General features: G+C 45.7%; 1 protein-coding gene across 2 annotated transcripts in view; it reads right to left on the bottom strand.

Annotated features, from left to right (window-relative positions):
- Positions 1 to 20,812, bottom strand: part of LOC134949298 (cytochrome P450 2G1-like) — a 241,137-nt gene that overhangs the window by 80,696 nt on the left and 139,629 nt on the right. For both annotated transcript variants that reach the window (XM_063937794.1, XM_063937795.1), the window contains exon 6: positions 16,217 to 16,358. In XM_063937794.1, the coding sequence (XP_063793864.1) occupies positions 16,217 to 16,358 (142 nt within the window). The remainder of the gene's footprint in view (positions 1 to 16,216; positions 16,359 to 20,812) is intronic.

The raw sequence follows: 20,812 nt of genomic DNA, 5'->3' as shown, positions 1-20,812 counted from the left end.
CTTACCATCATGAAACATGATTTTGATATCCAAGAAACAAATTTCATTGGCGTGTGAATTGAGGGTGAACTTAACCGGACTAGCTGACCCATTATGTTCCTCAATTAAAGTGCAGAGTGTCTGGGGGTCATGTGTCCAAAACAAAAGTAAATCATCTATGTACCGAAAATATAATGAGATGTGTTCGGCAATAGACATATTTTCAAAGAACAAACAACGTTCTATCTCCCACATATAAGCGTTAGCCAGTGACGGAGCCACCGCCGACCCCATGGCACATCCTTTCTTCTGAATAAAAAACCGGCCATTAAACAAAAAATAATTGTGTGTTAACGTAAACTCCAATAGTGTGATGAATAAATCTATATCTGGCCCGGTATAAAGTGAATTATGGGTGATGAGGTGTCTTACTGCAGCTAAACCTGCTTGGTGCGGAATGCATGTATATAGACTTGTTACGTCTAACGTATTCAATGTGTGTGATTATCAACAGGCCCAAACGCGTCCAACTTCCTCAAAAGAGTGTTGAAATCCTTCAAGTGGGTAAAAGTGGCCTGGATGCAAGGCTGTAAGTACACATCCAGAAAAATAGCTAATGCCTCACACAATGATCCCCTGGCGGAAATGATGGGCCGGCCAGGGGGGTGTTGGGCATCTTTGTGTAATTTAGGGATAGCATAAAATATAGGAGTGACGGAGACGGAGACAACGAACTTATCATTCTCAGCGCAGTACTTCAGCCAGCGAAACTGACGACATACCTTCTTCTGACCACACCCCTTTCACTCAGGGGGCCCCTTTAGTGGCAATCACCAGGGCAGTGGCCTCCGGCAGAAGAAAACACCCACCCGCAGGGGCGGGCAGTCGAGGCGGCAAAAGGGGCGGCCGCCCCCCAAGATCGACACGGACGTAATCTTCAACCTGTCCTCAGTGTCTCTATCCCCGGTGGAAACAGCTGTCTTAGCTAAAGGACTGGTATATGTTCCCACTAAGTCCCCGGATAAGTTCAAATGGAAGGTAGAGACATACAAATTCAACAGATCTCTCAAGCTCCGTGAACATTTTGATAAATCCACCACGCACCCAGTTAAACCAAGCCTACAACCGCAGATTAGGAAACTAGGCACTGCCTCTAAATTTGATCCTGTATCCACCAATTCGTCCATCAAAACCTTTTCACGCATGATGGACGGTCTTCAGGATGCACCTGCCCCCCGGGCCAACAAAAATCTCACAAGAGAAGAACAGCTGGCTCTTAAATCCCTCCAGGGCAGGCAGGACATAATCGTGAGGGGAGCAGATAAAGGTGGTGGGATTGTCGTCATGGACACGGACTTTTACATTGCAGAATGTGACCGTCTACTGGCTGACAGTGACACATATAGTGAACTGCCAGCAGATCCTACCAAGGAGTTTAAATCTGAGCTTGATGACATTTTAAATATAGCTTTGTCTGAGGCGCTCATCACACAAGAAATACACAATAAGTTATGTTGCAGGTTTCCCGTCACTCCTATATTTTATGCTATCCCCAAATTACACAAAGATGCCCAACACCCCCCTGGCCGGCCCATCATTTCCGCCAGGGGATCATTGTGTGAGGCATTAGCTATTTTTCTGGATGTGTACTTACAGCCTTGCATCCAGGCCACTTTTACCCACTTGAAGGATTCCAACACTCTTTTGAGGAAGTTGGACGCGTTTGGGCCTGTTGATAATCACACTACATTGAATATGTTAGACGTAACAAGTCTATATACATGCATTCCGCACCAAGCAGGTTTAGCTGCAGTAGGACACCTCATCACCCATAATTCACTTTATACCGGGCCAGATATAGATTTATTCATCACACTATTGGAGTTTACGTTAACACACAATTATTTTTTGTTTAATGGCCGGTTTTTTATTCAGAAGAAAGGATGTGCCATGGGGTCGGCGGTGGCTCCGTCACTGGCTAACGCTTATATGTGGGAGATAGAACGTTGTTTGTTCTTTGAAAATATGTCTATTGCCGAACACATCTCATTATATTTTCGGTACATAGATGATTAACTTTTGTTTTGGACACATGACCCCCAGACACTCTGCACTTTAATTGAGGAACATAATGGGTCAGCTAGTCCGGTTAAGTTCACCCTCAATTCACACGCCAATGAAATTTGTTTCTTGGATATCAAAATCATGTTTCATGATGGTAAGATCCGCACGTCACTTCATAGTAAGCCCACAGATCGGAACACCCTGCTACGATATGATAGCTTCCATCCCAGACCTCTGGTTAGAGGCCTGCCGTTTTCCCAGTTCCTCAGGGTTCGCAGAATCACCAGCGAACCCGATGACCTTGAACAACAGTTAGACTTAATGTCTGAAAAATTCCGCCAGAGGGGTTACCCTAATGATATTCTTAAGCAGGCACGTAAAAAGGTTATGGCCCTTAGCAGGAGTGAGGCATTGAGGGGAGAAACTTCTAAAGTAAATAACGATAAAATGACTTGGGTCAACGAATTCAATACCACCAGCTCTAGGACTAATAAGCGCATTAAACAAATGTGGCCTATTATTAGCTCTGACCCGGGTTTAGCGTCCTTGAAACATTCTAGAATTATGCCATGCTATACTCGCAGCGCTAACATTAAGGACCTAGTGGTCAAAAATGATGTCTCGGGCTTTAAAACAACCACGACAGCCAAACACTTTTTGAGCCGAAAGCCTGGCTGTTTCAGGTGTCTAGGCTGTACTACTTGCAGCTACATGCTGACGGGAGATTTCATTGTACATCCCCACACAGGGAGAAAAATTAACATCCGATGGCCATTGACCTGTAGTTCCTCATATGTAATATATGTATTGGTCTGTCCCTGTAGCCTATATTATGTAGGCAAGACACAGTGCCTTTTTAAGGAACGTATGGCCCTACATAGGTCTGCCATTAGGGCTGCCCTCAACACCGGCAAAAGCGACCAACCGGTCGCCCGCCATTTCGTGCAGATGCGGCACAGTCTGGCAGCCTTTAGATACAAGATTGTGGATCACATCCCGGCTTTGCCCCGTGGTGGGGACCGAGCGACCCAACTGCTACAATTGGAAGCCCGGTGGATTTTTAAATTAGACACCATCCACCCTAGAGGCCTTAATGTGTTATGATTCCAGCACTTTGGTCAGAGGAGATCTTATGGCAAGGACCGGAGCACTGGAACGGAATGCTGGGGAAGGGAGCAGGACAGGAAAATAGCCCCTGGCGCCCTAACTCTGTTGTTTCACCCGTGTTGTCAGAAATCCCCTGCGAGACTATGGTTTCTTGAGCCCTTGGCAGCCGCGTTTGAAGGGCGGATTATGTCTGCCCAACTTCGATGCCCCCCGGTCTTAATGAGAGACAAAGGGAAACCCGAGACAGGGTGATAACAAGAGGCCCTCTAACTAAACAACCAGGCCAGGGGCTAAGCAAACTCAAAACTATATGTGCGGAGAAACCGCCAGGGAAAAGGACATCCAAAATATCCACTTGTCCAATTCTCCTACCCGGCACCGCCGAGTACCAGAGAGGACTTGTGGAAGCGGAACCCTCCGCAAATGCTCCAAACACAAAATATAAAAGGTAAAGCGGCTGAGCCGCAACACACGGCAGAGCCGCAACTCACGAACACCACTGGATATAAAACGGTGATCAGTCAGGACTCCAGGGAACCAAACGACCTCTTGGGATGAGATGACAACTCCCGAATACCGGACTTCTGAGGACTGGAATGACCGGATACAGCAGGACTGGAAACAGACTCTCAGCAAACAAAGGCAGCATGCAGGAAGCTATTACCGGCGTCTGTGAGAAGCCCTGGGAGTGTATTTAACAAGGAGTCCTCCAATCAGCTGCTAAAGGCTGATTAGAATAAATGCCGTGCAGCTGCCTTGCTGCACGGCCAGAGAGCAGGTGAATATCTTAATTTCCTAAAGCCTAGCAACGGGGAACGCGGTCCGCCAGTGGCGTCCCCGTTGCTAGGGTCCGTGCGGCTCAGCGCGCCCGGCGTCTAGCGTTGCTAGGGAGCCGGCGGCTGTACGTGCACGGCGTCTCTAGTTGCTAGGCGCCGGGCCGCGCAGACCATCAAGCGGACCCCGGCGCCTAGCATAATGAACAACTTAATTTACAGTGTTTTCTGTAGGTGGGCTTGGCACCTGTAATTAACCATCTTTGGGATGTTTGGTTCCGAGTTTTTCCAGCAGTAATAATAATAAAAAAATTTCTGCATGACTATTTCTGTTCCACCACTGCGTCCTAGGATATGTATATTTTTTGTAGCAAGGTGCTCACATTGATTTTTCAGCATTGTATCTATAACGTCTTCAAACAGTTTAGTACACATTTCCTCAAAAAGAGTTAAGTTTTTCACAAAAAGCATATAAAGATAAGCTTCAAGTAATACTTGGCCCCAACCAGAGTCAGAGTAGATCCCCGACCTAGGTATAGGTAGCCAATAAAACAGGGGTTAATTGGGAACTATACTCTCCATACATTCAATGATGTCTAGATTAATTGATTTGTTGTATTCAAGTTTTGCAATCCTCTTTTTTAATTAGTCCTTTTGTGACAGGACCATGTGTGGTCCGGCTGTGGTCATTCTGGACTGACAGCAGTAGTTAATCTGTGCAACAGTATTCAAATCATTCACATTCACTGTTTACACGAGTATTTCGTGTTTTACTATACTGCAGAATATTTGATGTTTATTTTTATTTCACTTATGCAAGCACCCGCACTTTGTTTGGCACAGTTTTTAAATCATTTATGTACGTTGCATGTGTCACGTGAGGCGGCGCAGCAATGTCATGCTGCGTCGCGTTTCCATGGTTACCGGCTTTCCTCTGTTTGCAGCCACGTCACCAATGGGTCCGTGTAACGGGATGACGCGACTTCCGGACGCCGCACGCCACACGCAGCCGGAAGTGCGGGTTCCACACACTGGACGGCGGGGACGTGGATGCAGACGCAGGTACCCGGTACAGGTAAGGTATTTAAGTTGTTTTTCTTTGTATTGTCACTAGTTTGCAGTGTCCTGAGGAAGGGGGTCCGTCCCCCGAAACGTTGACCAATAAATGCACTTTCTGCTTTAATTTACTTGGGAGTGAAAGACTCTGAGTGCCGCCGTTCCTCCCCATTCTGCATATTGGGGTCGCCATACCCCTAGGAGGGCACCGGAGCGATACCCCTACGGGGACAACGGAGTGCCGGGCTGCCACCATGGACTATATATATATATATATATATATATATATATATATATAATTTATTTATTTATTTATTGTGGGTGTGCACCGGGCCATTTTTTAGGTTTTGTGTTTTGGTTTTGGATCTGGATTTCCTTCTTGTTTTGGATCTGGATTGCTTCTGCCAAAACCACCCTTGCGGGTTCTGGATCTGGATTTTTTGTAAAACATAAAACCAGCTAAAATAACAGAATTTGGGGGTGTTTTTGTTCCTACAGTATTATTAACCTCAATAACATTAATTTCTACTAATTTTCCATCTACTCTGAACACTTCACTGCTCACAATATTGTTTTTAGGCCAAAAGGTTGCACCCAGGTAGCTGGATGACTAAGCTAAGCAACAAAAGTGGGCAGCTCAAACATGTGGCACATCTAGAAGTGGCACTGCCGTGGCAGACAGGATGGCAGTTTTACAAACTATGCTCAAAAAATGCTCCAAAGAGCATATAATGCAAAGAAAAGAGGTGCAAGATGGAATTGTCCTTGGAATCTCCCACCCACCCTTATAAACAGGACATGCACGCTTTAACAAACCAATCATTTCTGCGACAGGGACTGCCACACCTGTGGCTGAAATGATTGGTTTATCTGGGCCCCCACAAAAAAAAGAAGCAATTGATCTCTCCTTGCACAAACGGGCTCTACAGGAGATGGATGTTGTCCTCATCCTCCGATCCCTCACCCCCACAGTGTGTACATCCTCGTCTTCGCAGACTATTTATTCATCCCCGCTGGAATCCACCATCACAGGTCCCTCTGTACTTTGTGGAGGTAATTGCTGGTAAAGGTCTTCCTCATGGAATTTGTCATTCATTTTGATGAACATCATCTTTTCCAAATTTTGGGGAAGTAACCTACTACACTGATCGCTGATAATGTTCCCGGCTGCACTAAAAACTCTTTCTGAGTACACACTGGTGGGTGGGCAACTTAATTAAAACAAAGCCAGTTTGTGCAAGGGCAATTGCCTCTTTTTCCTGCCAGTATTGAAACGGACTGTATGACATGTCTATTTGGATGCTATCACTGAAATAATCAGCAACCATTCTTTGAATGGTGACAGCATACATATGCTTCATATGGTACAGCAACAGTGTCGCACAAATGAGTCAGAAATATATTTTTTGCTCTGGATCACACACAGAGGATATATCATATATAGCAGTAGTGTATGGCAGCTGCAGTACTAGTAGTCACTGAGTGATGCTCCAATATAAATATATTTTTTGCTTTGGATCACACACAGAGGATGTACAGCAGCAGTGTATGGCAGCCGCAGTACTAGAAGTCAGAGTGATGCTCCTATAGAAATATTTTTTTTTGCTTTGGATCACACACATATATTTAACAGCAGTGTACGGCAGTACTGGTAGTCATCACTGAGTGATGCACTAATAGAAATATATATTTTGCTTTGGTTCACACACAAAGGACATACAGCAGTAGTGTTCAGCAGTATTATTATTATTATTATTACATTTTATTTATAGGGCGCCACAAGTGTTTCGCAGCGCCGTACAAAGGACAGTACAGGGAGACAAAACTTAGCATAACAGTAAATAAATAACAAAAATGGAGTGCAGGTAACAAAGAGCAACACAGTTCTCAAAACATAATACAGCTTAGATGTAAGTAGCGAAGGAGTAATCATTGTACTACTTGGGGCTGGCGGCCATAGATAGAGATGAGCCTTTACCAGCAGGAGAGAAAGCAGGTAAAGATGGTCGCTGAGTGAAATGTGTCAAGAAGAGGGTTTAGACAAGAGGAAAGAGGGCCCTGCTCTGAAGAGCTAACAATCTAGTGGGGAGGGGCAACAGACAGATGACATGAGGTACAAGTAAGCAGGTAGAAGCCTGATGGTGGTATGCGAGCAAAGCAGAGATGTCCAAGGCATGGGGCAGGGGGATGGAGGAGCAGCCTAAGGACTAGGTTATGCATTGGAGGGGTACGCTTTGATAAATAGGTGGGTTTTCAATGCCCGTTTGAAGCTTTGCAAGGTCGGGGAGAGTCTAATGGAGCGGGGGAGCGCATTCCACTGAAGGGGTGCAGCACGGGTAAAATCCTGAACTCGTGCATGGGAAGCAGTACTGGTAGTAGTCACTAAATGACTAAAAGACGCACCAATAGAAAATAAGAATTTACTTACCGATAATTCTATTTCTCATAGTCCGTAGTGGATGCTGGGGACTCCGTAAGGACCATGGGGAATAGCGGCTCCGCAGGAGACTGGGCACAAAAGTAAAAGCTTTAGGACTACCTGGTGTGCACTGGCTCCTCCCCCTATGACCCTCTTCCAAGCCTCAGTTAGGATACTGTGCCCGGACGAGCGTACACAATAAGGAAGGATATTGGATCCCGGGTAAGACTCATACCAGCCACACCAATCACACCGTACAACCTGTGATCTGAACCCAGTTAACAGCATGATAACAGAGGAGCCTCTGAAAAGATGGCTCACAACAATAATAACCCGATTTTTGTAACAATAACTATGTACAAGTATTGCAGACAATCCGCACTTGGGATGGGCGCCCAGCATCCACTACGGACTATGAGAAATAGAATTATCGGTAAGTAAATTCTTATTTTCTCTAACGTCCTAAGTGGATGCTGGGGACTCCGTAAGGACCATGGGGATTATACCAAAGCTCCCAAACGGGCGGGAGAGTGCGGATGACTCTGCAGCACCGAATGAGAGAACTCCAGGTCCTCCTCAGCCAGGGTATCAAATTTGTAGAATTTAGCAAACGTGTTTGCCCCTGACCAAGTAGCTGCTCGGCAAAGTTGTAAAGCCGAGACCCCTCGGGCAGCCGCCCAAGATGAGCCCACCTTCCTTGTGGAATGGGCATTTACAAATTTTGGCTGTGGCAGGCCTGCCACAGAATGTGCAAGCTGAATTGTACTACAAATCCAGCAAGCAATAGTCTGCTTAGAAGCAGGAGCACCCAGCTTGTTGGGTGCATACAGGATAAATAGCGAGTCAGATTTTCTGACTCCAGCCGTCCTGGAAACATATATTTTCAGGGCCCTGACTACGTCCAGCAACTTGGAGTCCTCCAAGTCCCTAGTAGCCGCAGGCACCACAATAGGCTGGTTCAAGTGAAATGCTGAAACCACCTTAGGGAGAAATTGAGGACGAGTCCTCAATTCTGCCCTGTCCGTATGAAAAATTAGGTAAGGGCTTTTATAGGATAAAGCCGCCAATTCTGAGACACGCCTGGCTGAAGCCAGGGCTAACAGCATTACCACCTTCCATGTGAGATATTTTAAGTCCACAGTGGAAAGTGGTTCAAACCAATGTGATTTTAGGAATCCCAAAACTACATTTAGATCCCAAGGTGCCACTGGAGGCACAAAAGGAGGTTGTATATGCAGTACCCCCTTGACAAACGTCTGTACTTCAGGAACTGAAGCCAGTTCTTTTTGGAGGAAAATCGACAGGGCCGAAATCTGAACCTTAATGGACCCTAATTTTAGGCCCATAGACAGTCCTGTTTGTAGGAAATGCAGGAAACGACCCAGTTGAAATTATTCTGTAGGGGCCTTCCTGGCCTCGCACCACGCAACATATGATATTTACGCCAAATACAGTGATAATGTTGTACGGTTACATCCTTCCTGGCTTTGATCAGGGTAGGGATGACTTCATCCGGAATGCCTTTTTCCTTCAGGATCCGGCGTTCAACCGCCATGCCGTCAAACGCAGCCGCGGTAAGTCTTGGAAGAGACAGGGTCCCTGCTGGAGCAGGTCCTTTCTTAGAGGTAGAGGCCACGGGTCCTCTGTGAGCATCTCTTGAAGTTCCGGGTACCAAGTCCTTCTTGGCCAATCCGGAGCCACGAGTATAGTCCTTACTCCTCTCCTTCTTATGATCCTCAGTACCTTGGGTATGAGAGGCAGAGGAGGGAACACATACACTGACTGGTACACCCATGGTGTTACCAGAGCGTCCACAGCTATTGCCTGAGGGTCCCTTGACCTGGCGCAATATCTGTCTAGTTTTTTGTTGAGGCGGGACGCCATCATGTCCACCTTTGGTTTTTCCCAACGGTTCACAATCATGTGGAAGACTTCTGGGTGAAGTCCCCACTCCCCCGGGTGGAGGTCGTGTCTGCTGAGGAAGTCTGCTTCCCAGTTGTCCACACCCGGAATGAACACTGCTGACAGTGCTATCACATGATTTTCTGCCCAGCGAAGAATCCTTGCAACTTCTGTCATTGCCCTCCTGCTTCTTGTGCCGCCCTGTCTGTTTACGTGGGCGACTGCCGTGATGTTGTCCGACTGGATCAGCACCGGCTGACCTTGAAGCAGAGGTCTTGCTAGGCTCAGAGCATTGTAGATGGCTCTTAGCTCCAGGATATTTATGTGAAGTGATGTCTCCAGGCTTGACCACAAGCCCTGGAAATTTCTTCCCTGTGTGACTGCTCCCCAGCCTCTCAGGCTGGCATCCGTGGTCACCAGGACCCAGTCCTGAATGCCGAATCTGCGGCCCTCTAGAAGATGAGCACTCTGCAACCACCACAGGAGAGACACCCTTGTCCTTGGAGACAGGGTTATCCGCTGATGCATCTGAAGATGCGATCCGGACCATTTGTCCAGCAGATCCCACTGAAAAGTTCTTGCGTGGAATCTGCCGAATGGAATCGCTTCGTAAGAAGCCACCATTTTTCCCAGGACCCTTGTGCATTGATGCACTGACACTTGGCCTGGTTTTAGGAGGTTCCTGACTAGCTCGGATAACTCCCTGGCTTTCTCCTCCGGGAGAAACACCTTTTTCTGGACTGTGTCCAGAATCATCCCTAGGAACAGCAAACGTGTCGCCGGAATCAGCTGCGATTTTGGAATATTTAGAATCCACCCGTGCTGTCGTAGCACTACTTGAGATAGTGCTACTCCGACCTCTAACTGTTCCCTGGACCTAGCCCTTATCAGGAGATCGTTCAAGTAAGGGATAATTAAGACGCCTTTTCTTCGAAGAAGAATCATCATTTCGGCCATTACCTTGGTAAAGACCCGGGGTGCCGTGGACAATCCAAACGGCAGCGTCTGAAACTGATAGTGACAGTTCTGTACCACAAACCTGAGGTACCCTTGGTGAGAAGGGCAAATTGGGACATGGAGGTAAGCATCCTTGATGTCCAGAGACACCATATAGTCCCCTTCTTCCAGGTTCGCTATCACTGCTCTGAGTGACTCCATCTTGAATTTGAACCTTTGTATGTAAGTGTTCAAGGATTTCAGATTTAAAATAGGTCTCACCGAGCCGTCCGGCTTCGGTACCACAAACAGCGTGGAATAATACCCCTTTCCCTGTTGTAGGAGGGGTACCTTGATTATCACCTGCTGGGAATACAGCTTGTGAATGGCTTCCAATACCGCCTCCCTGTCGGAGGGAGACGTTGGTAAAGCAGACTTCAGGAACCGGCGAGGGGGAGACGTCTCGAATTCCAATTTGTACCCCTGAGATACTACCTGCAGGATCCAGGGGTCCACTTGCGAGTGAGCCCACTGCACGCTGAAATTCTTGAGACGACCCCCCACCGTACCTGAGTCCGCTTGTAAGGCCCCAGCGTCATGCTGAGGACTTGGCAGAAGCGGGGGAGGGCTTCTGTTCCTGGGAAGAGGCTGCCTGCTGCAGTCTTTTTCCCCTTCCTCTGCCCCGGGGCAGATATGAGTGGCCTTTTGCCCGCTTGCCCTTATGGGGACGAAAGGATTGAGCCTGAAAAGACGGTGTCTTTTTCTGCTGAGAGGTGACCTGGGGTAAAAAGGTGGATTTCCCAGCCGTTGCCGTGGCCACCAGGTCCGATAGACCGACCCCAAATAACTCCTCCCCTTTATACGGCAATACTTCCATATGCCGTTTGGAATCCGCATCACCTGACCACTGTCGCGTCCATAACCCTCTTCTGGCAGAAATGGACAGCGCACTTACTCTTGATGCCAGAGTGCAAATATCCCTCTGTGCATCTCGCATATATAGAAATGCATCCTTTAAATGCTCTATAGTCAATAATATACTGTCCCTGTCCAGGGTATCAATATTTTCAGTCAGGGAATCCGACCAAGCCACCCCAGCACTGCACATCCAGGCTGAGGCGATTGCTGGTCTCAGTATAACACCAGTATGTGTGTATATACTTTTTAGGATATTTTCCAGCTTTCTATCAGCTGGCTCCTTGAGGGCGGCCGTATCCGGAGACGGTAACGCCACTTGTTTTGATAAGCGTGTGAGCGCCTTATCTACCCTAGGGGGTGTTTCCCAACGCGCCCTAACCTCTGGCGGGAAAGGGTATAATGCCAATAATTTTAGAAATTAGCAGTTTTTTATCGGGGGAAACCCACGCTTCATCACACACCTCATTTAATTCATCTGATTCAGGAAAAACTACGGGTAGTTTTTTCACACCCCACATAATACCCTTTTTTGTGGTACTTGTAGTATCAGAAATGTTCAAAACCTCCTTCATTGCCGTGATCATGTAACGAGTGGCCCTACTGGAAAATACGTTTGTTTCCTCACCGTCGACACTGGAGTCAGTGTCCGTGTCTGGGTCTGTGTCGACCAACTGAGGTAACGGGCGCTTTAGAGCCCCTGACGGTGTTTGAGACGCCTGGACAGGTATTAACTGTTTTTCCGGCTGTCTCATGTCGTCAACAGTCTTTTGTAAAGTGCTGACGCTATCACGTAATTCCTTCCATACGACCATCCAGTCAGGTGTCGACTCCCTAGGGGGTGACATCACTATTACAGGCAATTGCTCCGCCTCCATACCATTTTCCTCCTCATACATGTCGACACAACGTACCGACACACAGCACACACACAGGGAATGCTCTGATAGAGGACAGGACCCCACTAGCCCTTTGGGGAGACAGAGGGAGAGTTTGCCAGCACACACCAGAGCGCTATATATACATACAGGGATAACCTTATATAAGTGTTTTTCCCTTATATAGCTGCTGTATTATTAATCTGCCAAATTTAGTGCCCCCCTCTCTTGTTTTACCCTGTTTCTGTAGTGCAGGACTGCAGGGGAGAGTCAGGGAGCTTCCCTCCAACGGAGCTGTGAGGGAAAATGGCGCTTGTGTGCTGAGGAGATAGGCTCCGCCCCCTTCTCGGCGGCCTTTCTCCCGCTTCTTTAAGGAAAAACTGGCAGGGGTTAAATGCATCCATATAGCCCAGGAGCTATATGTGATGTATTTTTAGCCATCTAAGGTGTTTTTATTGCGTCTCAGGGCGCCCCCCCCCAGCGCCCTGCACCCTCAGTGACCGGAGTGTGAAGTGTGCTGAGAGCAATGGCGCACAGCTGCGGTGCTGTGCGCTACCTTATTGAAGACAGGACGTCTTCTGCCGCCAATTTCCCGGACCTCTTCAGTCTTCTGGCTCTGTAAGGGGGCCGGCGGCGCGGCTCTGGGACCCATCCATGGCTGGGCCTGTGATCGTCCCTCTGGAGCTAATGTCCAGTAGCCTAAGAAGCCCAATCCACTCTGCACGCAGGTGAGTTCGCTTCTTCTCCCCTTAGTCCCTCGGTGCAGTGAGCCTGTTGCCAGCAGGTCTCACTGAAAATAAAAAACCTAAAACTAAACTTTTCACTAAGCAGCTCAGGAGAGCCACCTAGTGTGCACCCTTCTCGTTCGGGCACAAAAATCTAACTGAGGCTTGGAGGAGGGTCATAGGGGGAGGAGCCAGTGCACACCAGGTAGTCCTAAAGCTTTTACTTTTGTGCCCAGTCTCCTGCGGAGCCGCTATTCCCCATGGTCCTTACGGAGTCCCCAGCATCCACTTAGGACGTTAGAGAAATATATATTTTGCTCTGGATCACACAGAGGATATACAGCAGTAGTGTACGGCAGTACTGGTAGTCATCACTGAGTGATGCACCAATAGAAATATATATTTTGATCTGGATCACACAGATATATACAGCATTAGTGTACGGCAGCCACAGCACTAGTAGTCAGAGTTACTCACCAATAGAAATATATATTTGCTTTGGATCACACACAGAGGATATTAGCTGTAGTGTACAGTATTACTAGTAGTCACTGAGTGATGCACCAATTAGAAATATATTTATTTCTCTGTATCACACACAGGATATATATACCAGTAGTGTACGGCAGCTGCAATACTAGTAGTCACTGAGAGATGCACAAAAAGAAATTTAATATATTTATTTCTCTGTATTATACACACAGGGTATTAGCAGTAATGTGACACACAACTGTACACAGTCACACAGTCCCTTATAGACAGGGAACACCTGGTCCTGACTCTTGACCTATACACAGCTACAGTATGCTATATGCAATTATGCAGAGCCGTGCACTAGTATGCAGAGCCCTAACACAGCAGCACACCTACACACAAAGCCACAGATCAACTGAACTCTTCTGCCTTCTGCAAAACAACAACCCCACTGCTCCACAATAATTCTCTCCTGCCCCACTTCATCCTGCAAAACAAACCCCCTCTGATCCACAATAATTCACTCCTGCCCCCCTTCCCTTAACATCACACAGAGAAGGAACACTCTCTGTCCTGCCCGCTTCCCTTTTAGTAACAAGACAAAGCTTTTTGATACAGCACAGAGCGTACACAGAACTGAAGGAACACTCTCTTGCCCCCTTCTCCTGCTCATCTTCCCTTTTTGTAACAGCACAGAGCTTTTTTTTTGACAGCACAGAGCACACTCAGAAGGAACACGTTCTTACTATGTGTGCACTCTCCAAGTCCAGAGTGAAAATGTTCAGCGACACGCGGCTCCTTATATAGAATTCAAAATCCACGAGATCTGACATTGGGATGATGACGTTTTTGCCTCGTTTTTCGCATCAGAATCAGGCGCGAAAAACCGAGCTGGACTCGGATCCAGGCTCGGATCTCAAAGTTCAGGGTGGTTCGGTTCTCACCCCTAATATAGATATATTTATTAGAGATGAGCGGATTCGGTTTTACTCGGTTCTCAAAACGGCATCTTATTGGCTATTCAAAACATGTGACATCCGTGATCCAATAAAATGCCGTTTTGAGAACCGAGTAAATCTGAGTAAAACCGAATCCGCTCATCTCTAATATATATATATATATATATATATATATATATATTTATTTATTATACTGGCAATCAAATTGGCCTCAGTGTCCTATACGGTTCCTAACATGCCAGCTAGCGTGTATACGTAAAGAATAGATGGCATTTCACTTACAGCCCTCTCCTACTCAGCGACCATCTTTACCCGCATATTCTCTTGCTGGTAAAGGCTCATCACTATCTATGACCGCCAGACCCTAGTAGTAGGCTGATTACTTCCCCGCTGCTTACATCTTAGCTGTATTGTGTATTGAGAATTGTGATGCTCTTTGTTACCTGTACTAAATTTTTGTTATTTTTACTGTAATGTTAAGTTCTATTGTCCTGTACTGTTCTATTGTATGCCCTTTGTACGGCGCTGCAAAATACTTGTGGCTCCTTATAAATAAAATGTAATAATAATAATAATAATAATGGCACTCAAGGACTTTTAAATTAAATGTTTAAACTTTTACTTTAACTTTTAAAGTTAAAGTAAAAGTATATTGTGAACAAAGTCACACAATGTTGTGACTTTGTTTACAATATAGTGTCCTTGAGTGTTGTCCCTTTTCTCTGTATATGTATAATGATGCAATTCACCCCAGCCCACGTAGTGGCCACCTGCATCTTCCCTCCAAGATATGAGGTAGTGAGAAGGGGGGGGGGGGGGGTTAGGGGGCACTATGCTGAAGCCAGGGGTGTAGCCAGAACTTTGTGGGCCCCATAGCAACATTTTGAATGGGCCCCCGTCCCAATGCATCTAGAGAGACTATAATAGTGCCTTAGTTCATTTTCTGAACCATAGTAGAGCCTTATTTAATGTAATGCCCCATAGTAGTGCCCTAGTTTCTTTAATGAATCACAGTAGTGCTTAAGTTCACCCTATATGACATTTCAGAGCTGCAGTGTCCACATTATGCCGCACAGTACCTCCAATTCACATTGTGATATACAGTACTCCCTGTTCATATTGTGCTTCATTACAGTGCCCTGGTTCTTATTATATAACATTAAAATGCCCTACAGTTCATGTTATACCACACTACAATGAGCAGGTCCAGGGGCATACCTAGATATATTGCAGGCCCCAAGGAAAAGGTTTGAAAGGACCCCTATGTATCACCCAATGGCAAAAAATGTATATAACACATGTAACTTTGACAGGGAAGGTGGGCCCCTCTCAGCTTGGGGCCCCATAGCAGCTGCACTGCCTGCATCTATAGTAGCTATGCCCTTGGCTGAAGCTTTGCCTTGGGTGCAGAGAGACTGTGCGCCGGTCCTGTCTCTCCGGTAACTCTCTTTTCAATATTTTAAGACATCCTGCATCGCTGTGATAAGGGTAGATGTGATAAACAGAGAAGCAGAATGGCACTTACCAAAGAGATAATTGACATGTTAATACATCTTACCTATTATTCACCTTATTGAATGGAATTTATTTTACATATTGATGAATAAACTGTACCTGGATTGCTCTCTTTCAAAGTGCAAGTTACTGGTCAACTAGGGTTGCTTCAATGCTTGTTAGTATGAGGGATACAAAGAATACATTGTTGATCTGCAGTAAAATTCTTTAGTTGGACTTTTAACCATTGTTCTAAAATAAAAGAGCTAGTGATCGATCTGATGACGCTAACCATAAAGATAAAGGATTTAGGGTCTCCGCTCATTCATTTATCAACAAGTGATAAAACTCGTAAATGATAAAACTTGTTGCACATGATAAATGGTGCTCCAGTCAATCAGCTCCTGCCATGTAATTAAAAAATGACAGTTGGGAGTTGATTGGCTGGAACACCATTTATTATACGCAACGAGTTTATCATTCACAACGAGTTTTAACACTTGCTGATAAATGGGCGCCTTATTGCAACACTTACCAAGAACATCAGGATATTTCAGAAGAATTAAAAATGAATAGATTAGCGTTGTGTTGACAGTGTCCACCCCAGCAAAGAAGATCTGTAAGGTGCATGCCAGTAAATTCTTCATGTTAAATTCACCATCTTGGTTAACTTTCTCCTGATAATAAAAAGATTATGCTTCAAAAAATATAATTGATTCAATTCAAAGTCTCTGTTAACATTACCAATGAAACTCTTCCTGTGTCCCTACACACTGTAAATATTATGCACTTTATGACCATGATGTACAATTAAGCAAATAACCCCTCCAATTGCTAAATAGTAGAGATGTGCGGTGGATACTTTTTGTGTTTTGTGTTTTGGTTTTTGAGCTGGATCTCCACTCGTGTTTTGGATCTGGATTGGTTTAGCCAAAACCACCCTTTCGGGTTTTGGTTTTGGATCTGGACATTTTTTTGATTAAAAAAACCCATAAAAACAGCTAAAATCACAGAATTTGACGGTAATTTTGATCCTCCAGTATTATTAACCTCAACATTCATTTCCGCTCATTTCCAGTCTATTCTGAACACCTCACAATATTGTTTTTAGGCCAAAAGGTTGCACTGAGGTTGCTGGATGACTAAGCTAAGCGGCACAATTGGGCAGCACAAACACCTGGCCGATTTAGGAGTGGCACTGCAGTGGTAGACAGGATGGCAGATTTAAAAAATAGGCCCCAAAGAGCACATCATGCAAAGAAAAAATAAGAGGTGCAAGATGGAATTGTGTTTAGGTAATGTTGTATAAACAGGACATGCACACTTTAACAAACCAGTCATTTCAGTGACAGGGTCTGCCACACCTGTGGCTGAAATGATTGGTTTGTTTGGGCCCCCCACAAAAAAAAAGCAATTGATCTCTCCTCGCACAAATAGGCTCTACAGAGGCAAGATGTCATCCTCATCCTCCGATTCCTCATCCCTTTCAGTGTGTACATCCTCATCCTCACAGAGTATTAATTCATCCCCGCTGGAATCCACCATCACAGGTCCCTGTGTACTTCTGGAGGCAATTTCTGGTAAAGGTCTTCCTGGAGGAATTTATAATTCATTTTGATGAACATCATCTTCTTCACATTTTGTGGAAGTAACCTGCTATGCTGATCGCTGACAAGGTTACCGGTGCACTAAACACTCTTTCAGAGTACACAATGGAGGGGGCAACTTAGATAAAATAAATCCAGTTTGTGCAAGGGCCTCCAAATTGCCTCTTTTTCCTGCCAGTATACATATGGACTGTCTGACATGCCTACTTGAATGCTGTTACCGATATAATCCTCCATTCTTTCAATGGTGACAGCATCATATGCAGAGACAGCAGAAATGTCAATAATTGTTGGAAGCTCCAACAGTCCGGACCAGATATCAACACTTGCTTCTGACTGCCCTGCATCTCCGCCAGCAGGTTGGCTAGGGAATTTTACTCTTTTCCTTGCAACCCCAGTTGCTGGAGAAAATGAAGGAGGAGCTTTTGACAGGTCACGTTGACAATTTTCTCACCAGCAGGTCTTTGCACCTCTGCAGACTTGTGTCCGCTGGAAAGAGATACAACATAGGTTTTAAACCTAGGATCGAGCACGGTGGTCAATCAACAGATTGACCACCCTTGAATCCTGGCCTCCTCCATTCCCATCTCACTGCCCTCAAATCTATTCTCAACTAGACTGCAACTAGACTTATTCTTCTTCTCAAACGGCTTCATATCCGCCATTCTACTCGTATAAAACCTGCACTGGCTCCTCTTCCCCTACAGAATCCTCTTCAAACTATTCACCATCACATACAAGGTCCTCTCACATGCCACTGCTCCCTACATCTCAAACCTTATATCCATACTCAACTCTCAGCAGCTGCACAGTGAAGTAGGATACTATTGCATTGCACTGTTTTTCATAGGTAATCAAAACTATTACTACATCTCTCAGCAGCTGCACAGTGAAGTAGGATACTACTGCATTGCACTGTTTTGCATAGGTAATATGGAGTTATTGTTATAAGCAGAATTTAGGCTGTTTAATTGTTAGATATTTGGGGAATTTGGCATGGCCTGCTCCCCTATCATTATTTGTTTTAGCTTTTATTGCCCACCAGTGGGTGTTGGGCAATGGGTGGAGTTTTAATCAGGGAACCTATAACTTACACATGTGTATGTTAGTTCATATTAGAGTATAGTTGGCTGATTAAGCCTGGCTGATTGATCCAGAGTGTGGGACTCTAAGGGAGTAGGCTCAAAGGGAGAAGATATATCATTTTAATATCAAAGCCTGGACTTCAACTGGATGAAAAACTGATAGAAAACATCAAACAACACAAACAACAACAGATGAACTTCTTATCAATATCAACTGTATATGCAAATTTAACACCCTCCAACTTTCACTCTGTGAACACTATGCAACCCATTTGCAGAAAGGAACATATGTAATATCAAGTTTCCATCCATAATCAGGATCACAAAGATCTTCATTGGGACAATTGTGAGTTCACCTTCTTATCACACCTAACAAATCCTGCCTGTGTAACCTGGACAATAAGCACTGTATCTCCATATTTTTGGACGCACTTACAATTTTTAATTTCTCCTTCAGTTACTTGTATGTTTACTTGCAGTCCTTACAAACATCTTCATGCACATGCTGAACCTATATTATTTTGTCTTTACACACCTGCAAATCCAGTCTGAATTACCTTTTCCTTTTTGCTAACCCTCTCATGTCTTCTCATTTCTAACACCTTCTTCTACTTCAATTTCTGCAACTACATAAACTTTCTGCTGTAACCAAATTACTGCCACTGAACACTTCCAAAACTACTTTCACCTTCATTTCTACTATCCTGCTGCTCTGTTCATCTTACAACCACCACTCCTATTTCCAAATGTATCATACTATTTACCTCCTCCACACTACAGCATGTCTAGCCTGTCACCATCACCCCCAAACACTCCTTGTCTGCCCTATCCATTTCTCTGTCCCCTGCTCCTACCTCTATCCTTCTCCCCTAGTCTCCTACATTTCCTTCTCTCTCCCCTCCTTTGTCTCCCATCCACTCCACTGCCTCACTTCCACTCCTCCCGACACCCTACTGTCAATCACCTCTACCCTATCTTGGGTCCAATCATCCACCACTCTGCCCTGCTCCCTCCCTACCCTACCTACCTCACCTCATACCCCTCTGTACCACACTTTACTCCCTCCATGCTCAACTGCTGCAGTGTCCCTTCCAAGCCCAGGATTCAGGTAGGAGCCCAGTGTTGGGCTCCTACTACACTCCAGGAAGGAGCCCAGTGTTGGGCTCCTACTACACTCTAGCTACTCATACCACCAGAACCATCCCTTACATTCTCTACAATTGAGGTCCATGCCATACGCCTCTTCCAACCTGTTCATCTTTGAGTAGCTATCATTTACTGCCCCCTGGCATGCCCTCCAAATTCCTTGACAACTTTGCTTTCTGACTTCCTTACTTCTGATATTCCCTCAATTATCCTAGGTGATTTCAACATCCCTATCGATAAGCCCACAAAATCAGCTGCCCCTAAACTCCTTAACCTCACCTCTTCTCTTGGTCTCTTCCAGTGGACCTCCTCCCCCTCCCATGTGAGAGGAAGCTCACTGGATCTGGTTTTCACTCACCGCTCTGATCTTTCTGATTTCTCTAACTCCCTGTTCCCCCTCCCTGACCATTACCTGCTCACTTTTAACCTATCTCTATCTGCTTCTCCATCTTTACCACCTAAGACTACCATCACTAAGCGTAACATTGAGTCTATTGACACCACTTCCCTATCTTCCCTGTTTGACTAACTGCTCTCTCCTATTCTCTTTCTTTCCTGCCCTGAACAAGCTACTTCCCTTTACAATGCATCCCTTACCTCTGCTTTGACTCTGTTGCCGCAACTACCACTATTCACCGTCGCAGATCGACACCTCAACCTTAGCACACCAAATGCACCAGATATCTGCACCAGATATCTGCAAAAATGCTCACATTACTTCAAATACCTCATCTCCTCACAATCCCCAAATTCCAGGCGCCACTTTGCCACTGTCAACTCACTCCTCTGCCCACCCACGCCTCAACTCCCCTCTTCACTTTCTGATCTTGACTTTGCCACCTACTTCACATCCAAAATTGACTCCAATTGACTCCATTCGTCAGGACATAACATCCCACCAGAACCTGAGCAACCCCCCTCCTCAATTTCTCAACCCCCCCTCTCCTTCCCTCCTACCAACTCCGACATCTTTCTTCCCTATATCTGGAGAGGGAGTCATGGTCCTCATCTAGTCCTCACCCCCTCAACCTCCCCACTTGACCTTACCCCCCCCCCCCGCCACCTTCTCCGCTTCCTCTCTTCTTCTGCCTGTTCCCATCTTGTCCATCTACTCAATCTCTCACTCTCATCAGGCACTGTCCCTACTGCCTTCAAGCATGCACTTGTCTCTCCTATTCTTAAAAAAACCTACCCTTCATCCAACCAATCTCTCCAACTACAGACCCACCTCTCTTCTCCCTTTTGCCACCAAACTCCTTGAGCATATTGTCTACAACCGCCTCACTGTCGTTC

Source organism: Pseudophryne corroboree, chromosome 8, assembly GCF_028390025.1.
Source record: "Pseudophryne corroboree isolate aPseCor3 chromosome 8, aPseCor3.hap2, whole genome shotgun sequence".
Classification (NCBI taxonomy): Eukaryota; Metazoa; Chordata; class Amphibia; order Anura; family Myobatrachidae; genus Pseudophryne; species Pseudophryne corroboree.
The sequence above is the reverse complement of the archived record's forward strand: the minus strand, read 5'-3'. Positions and strand labels throughout refer to the sequence as shown.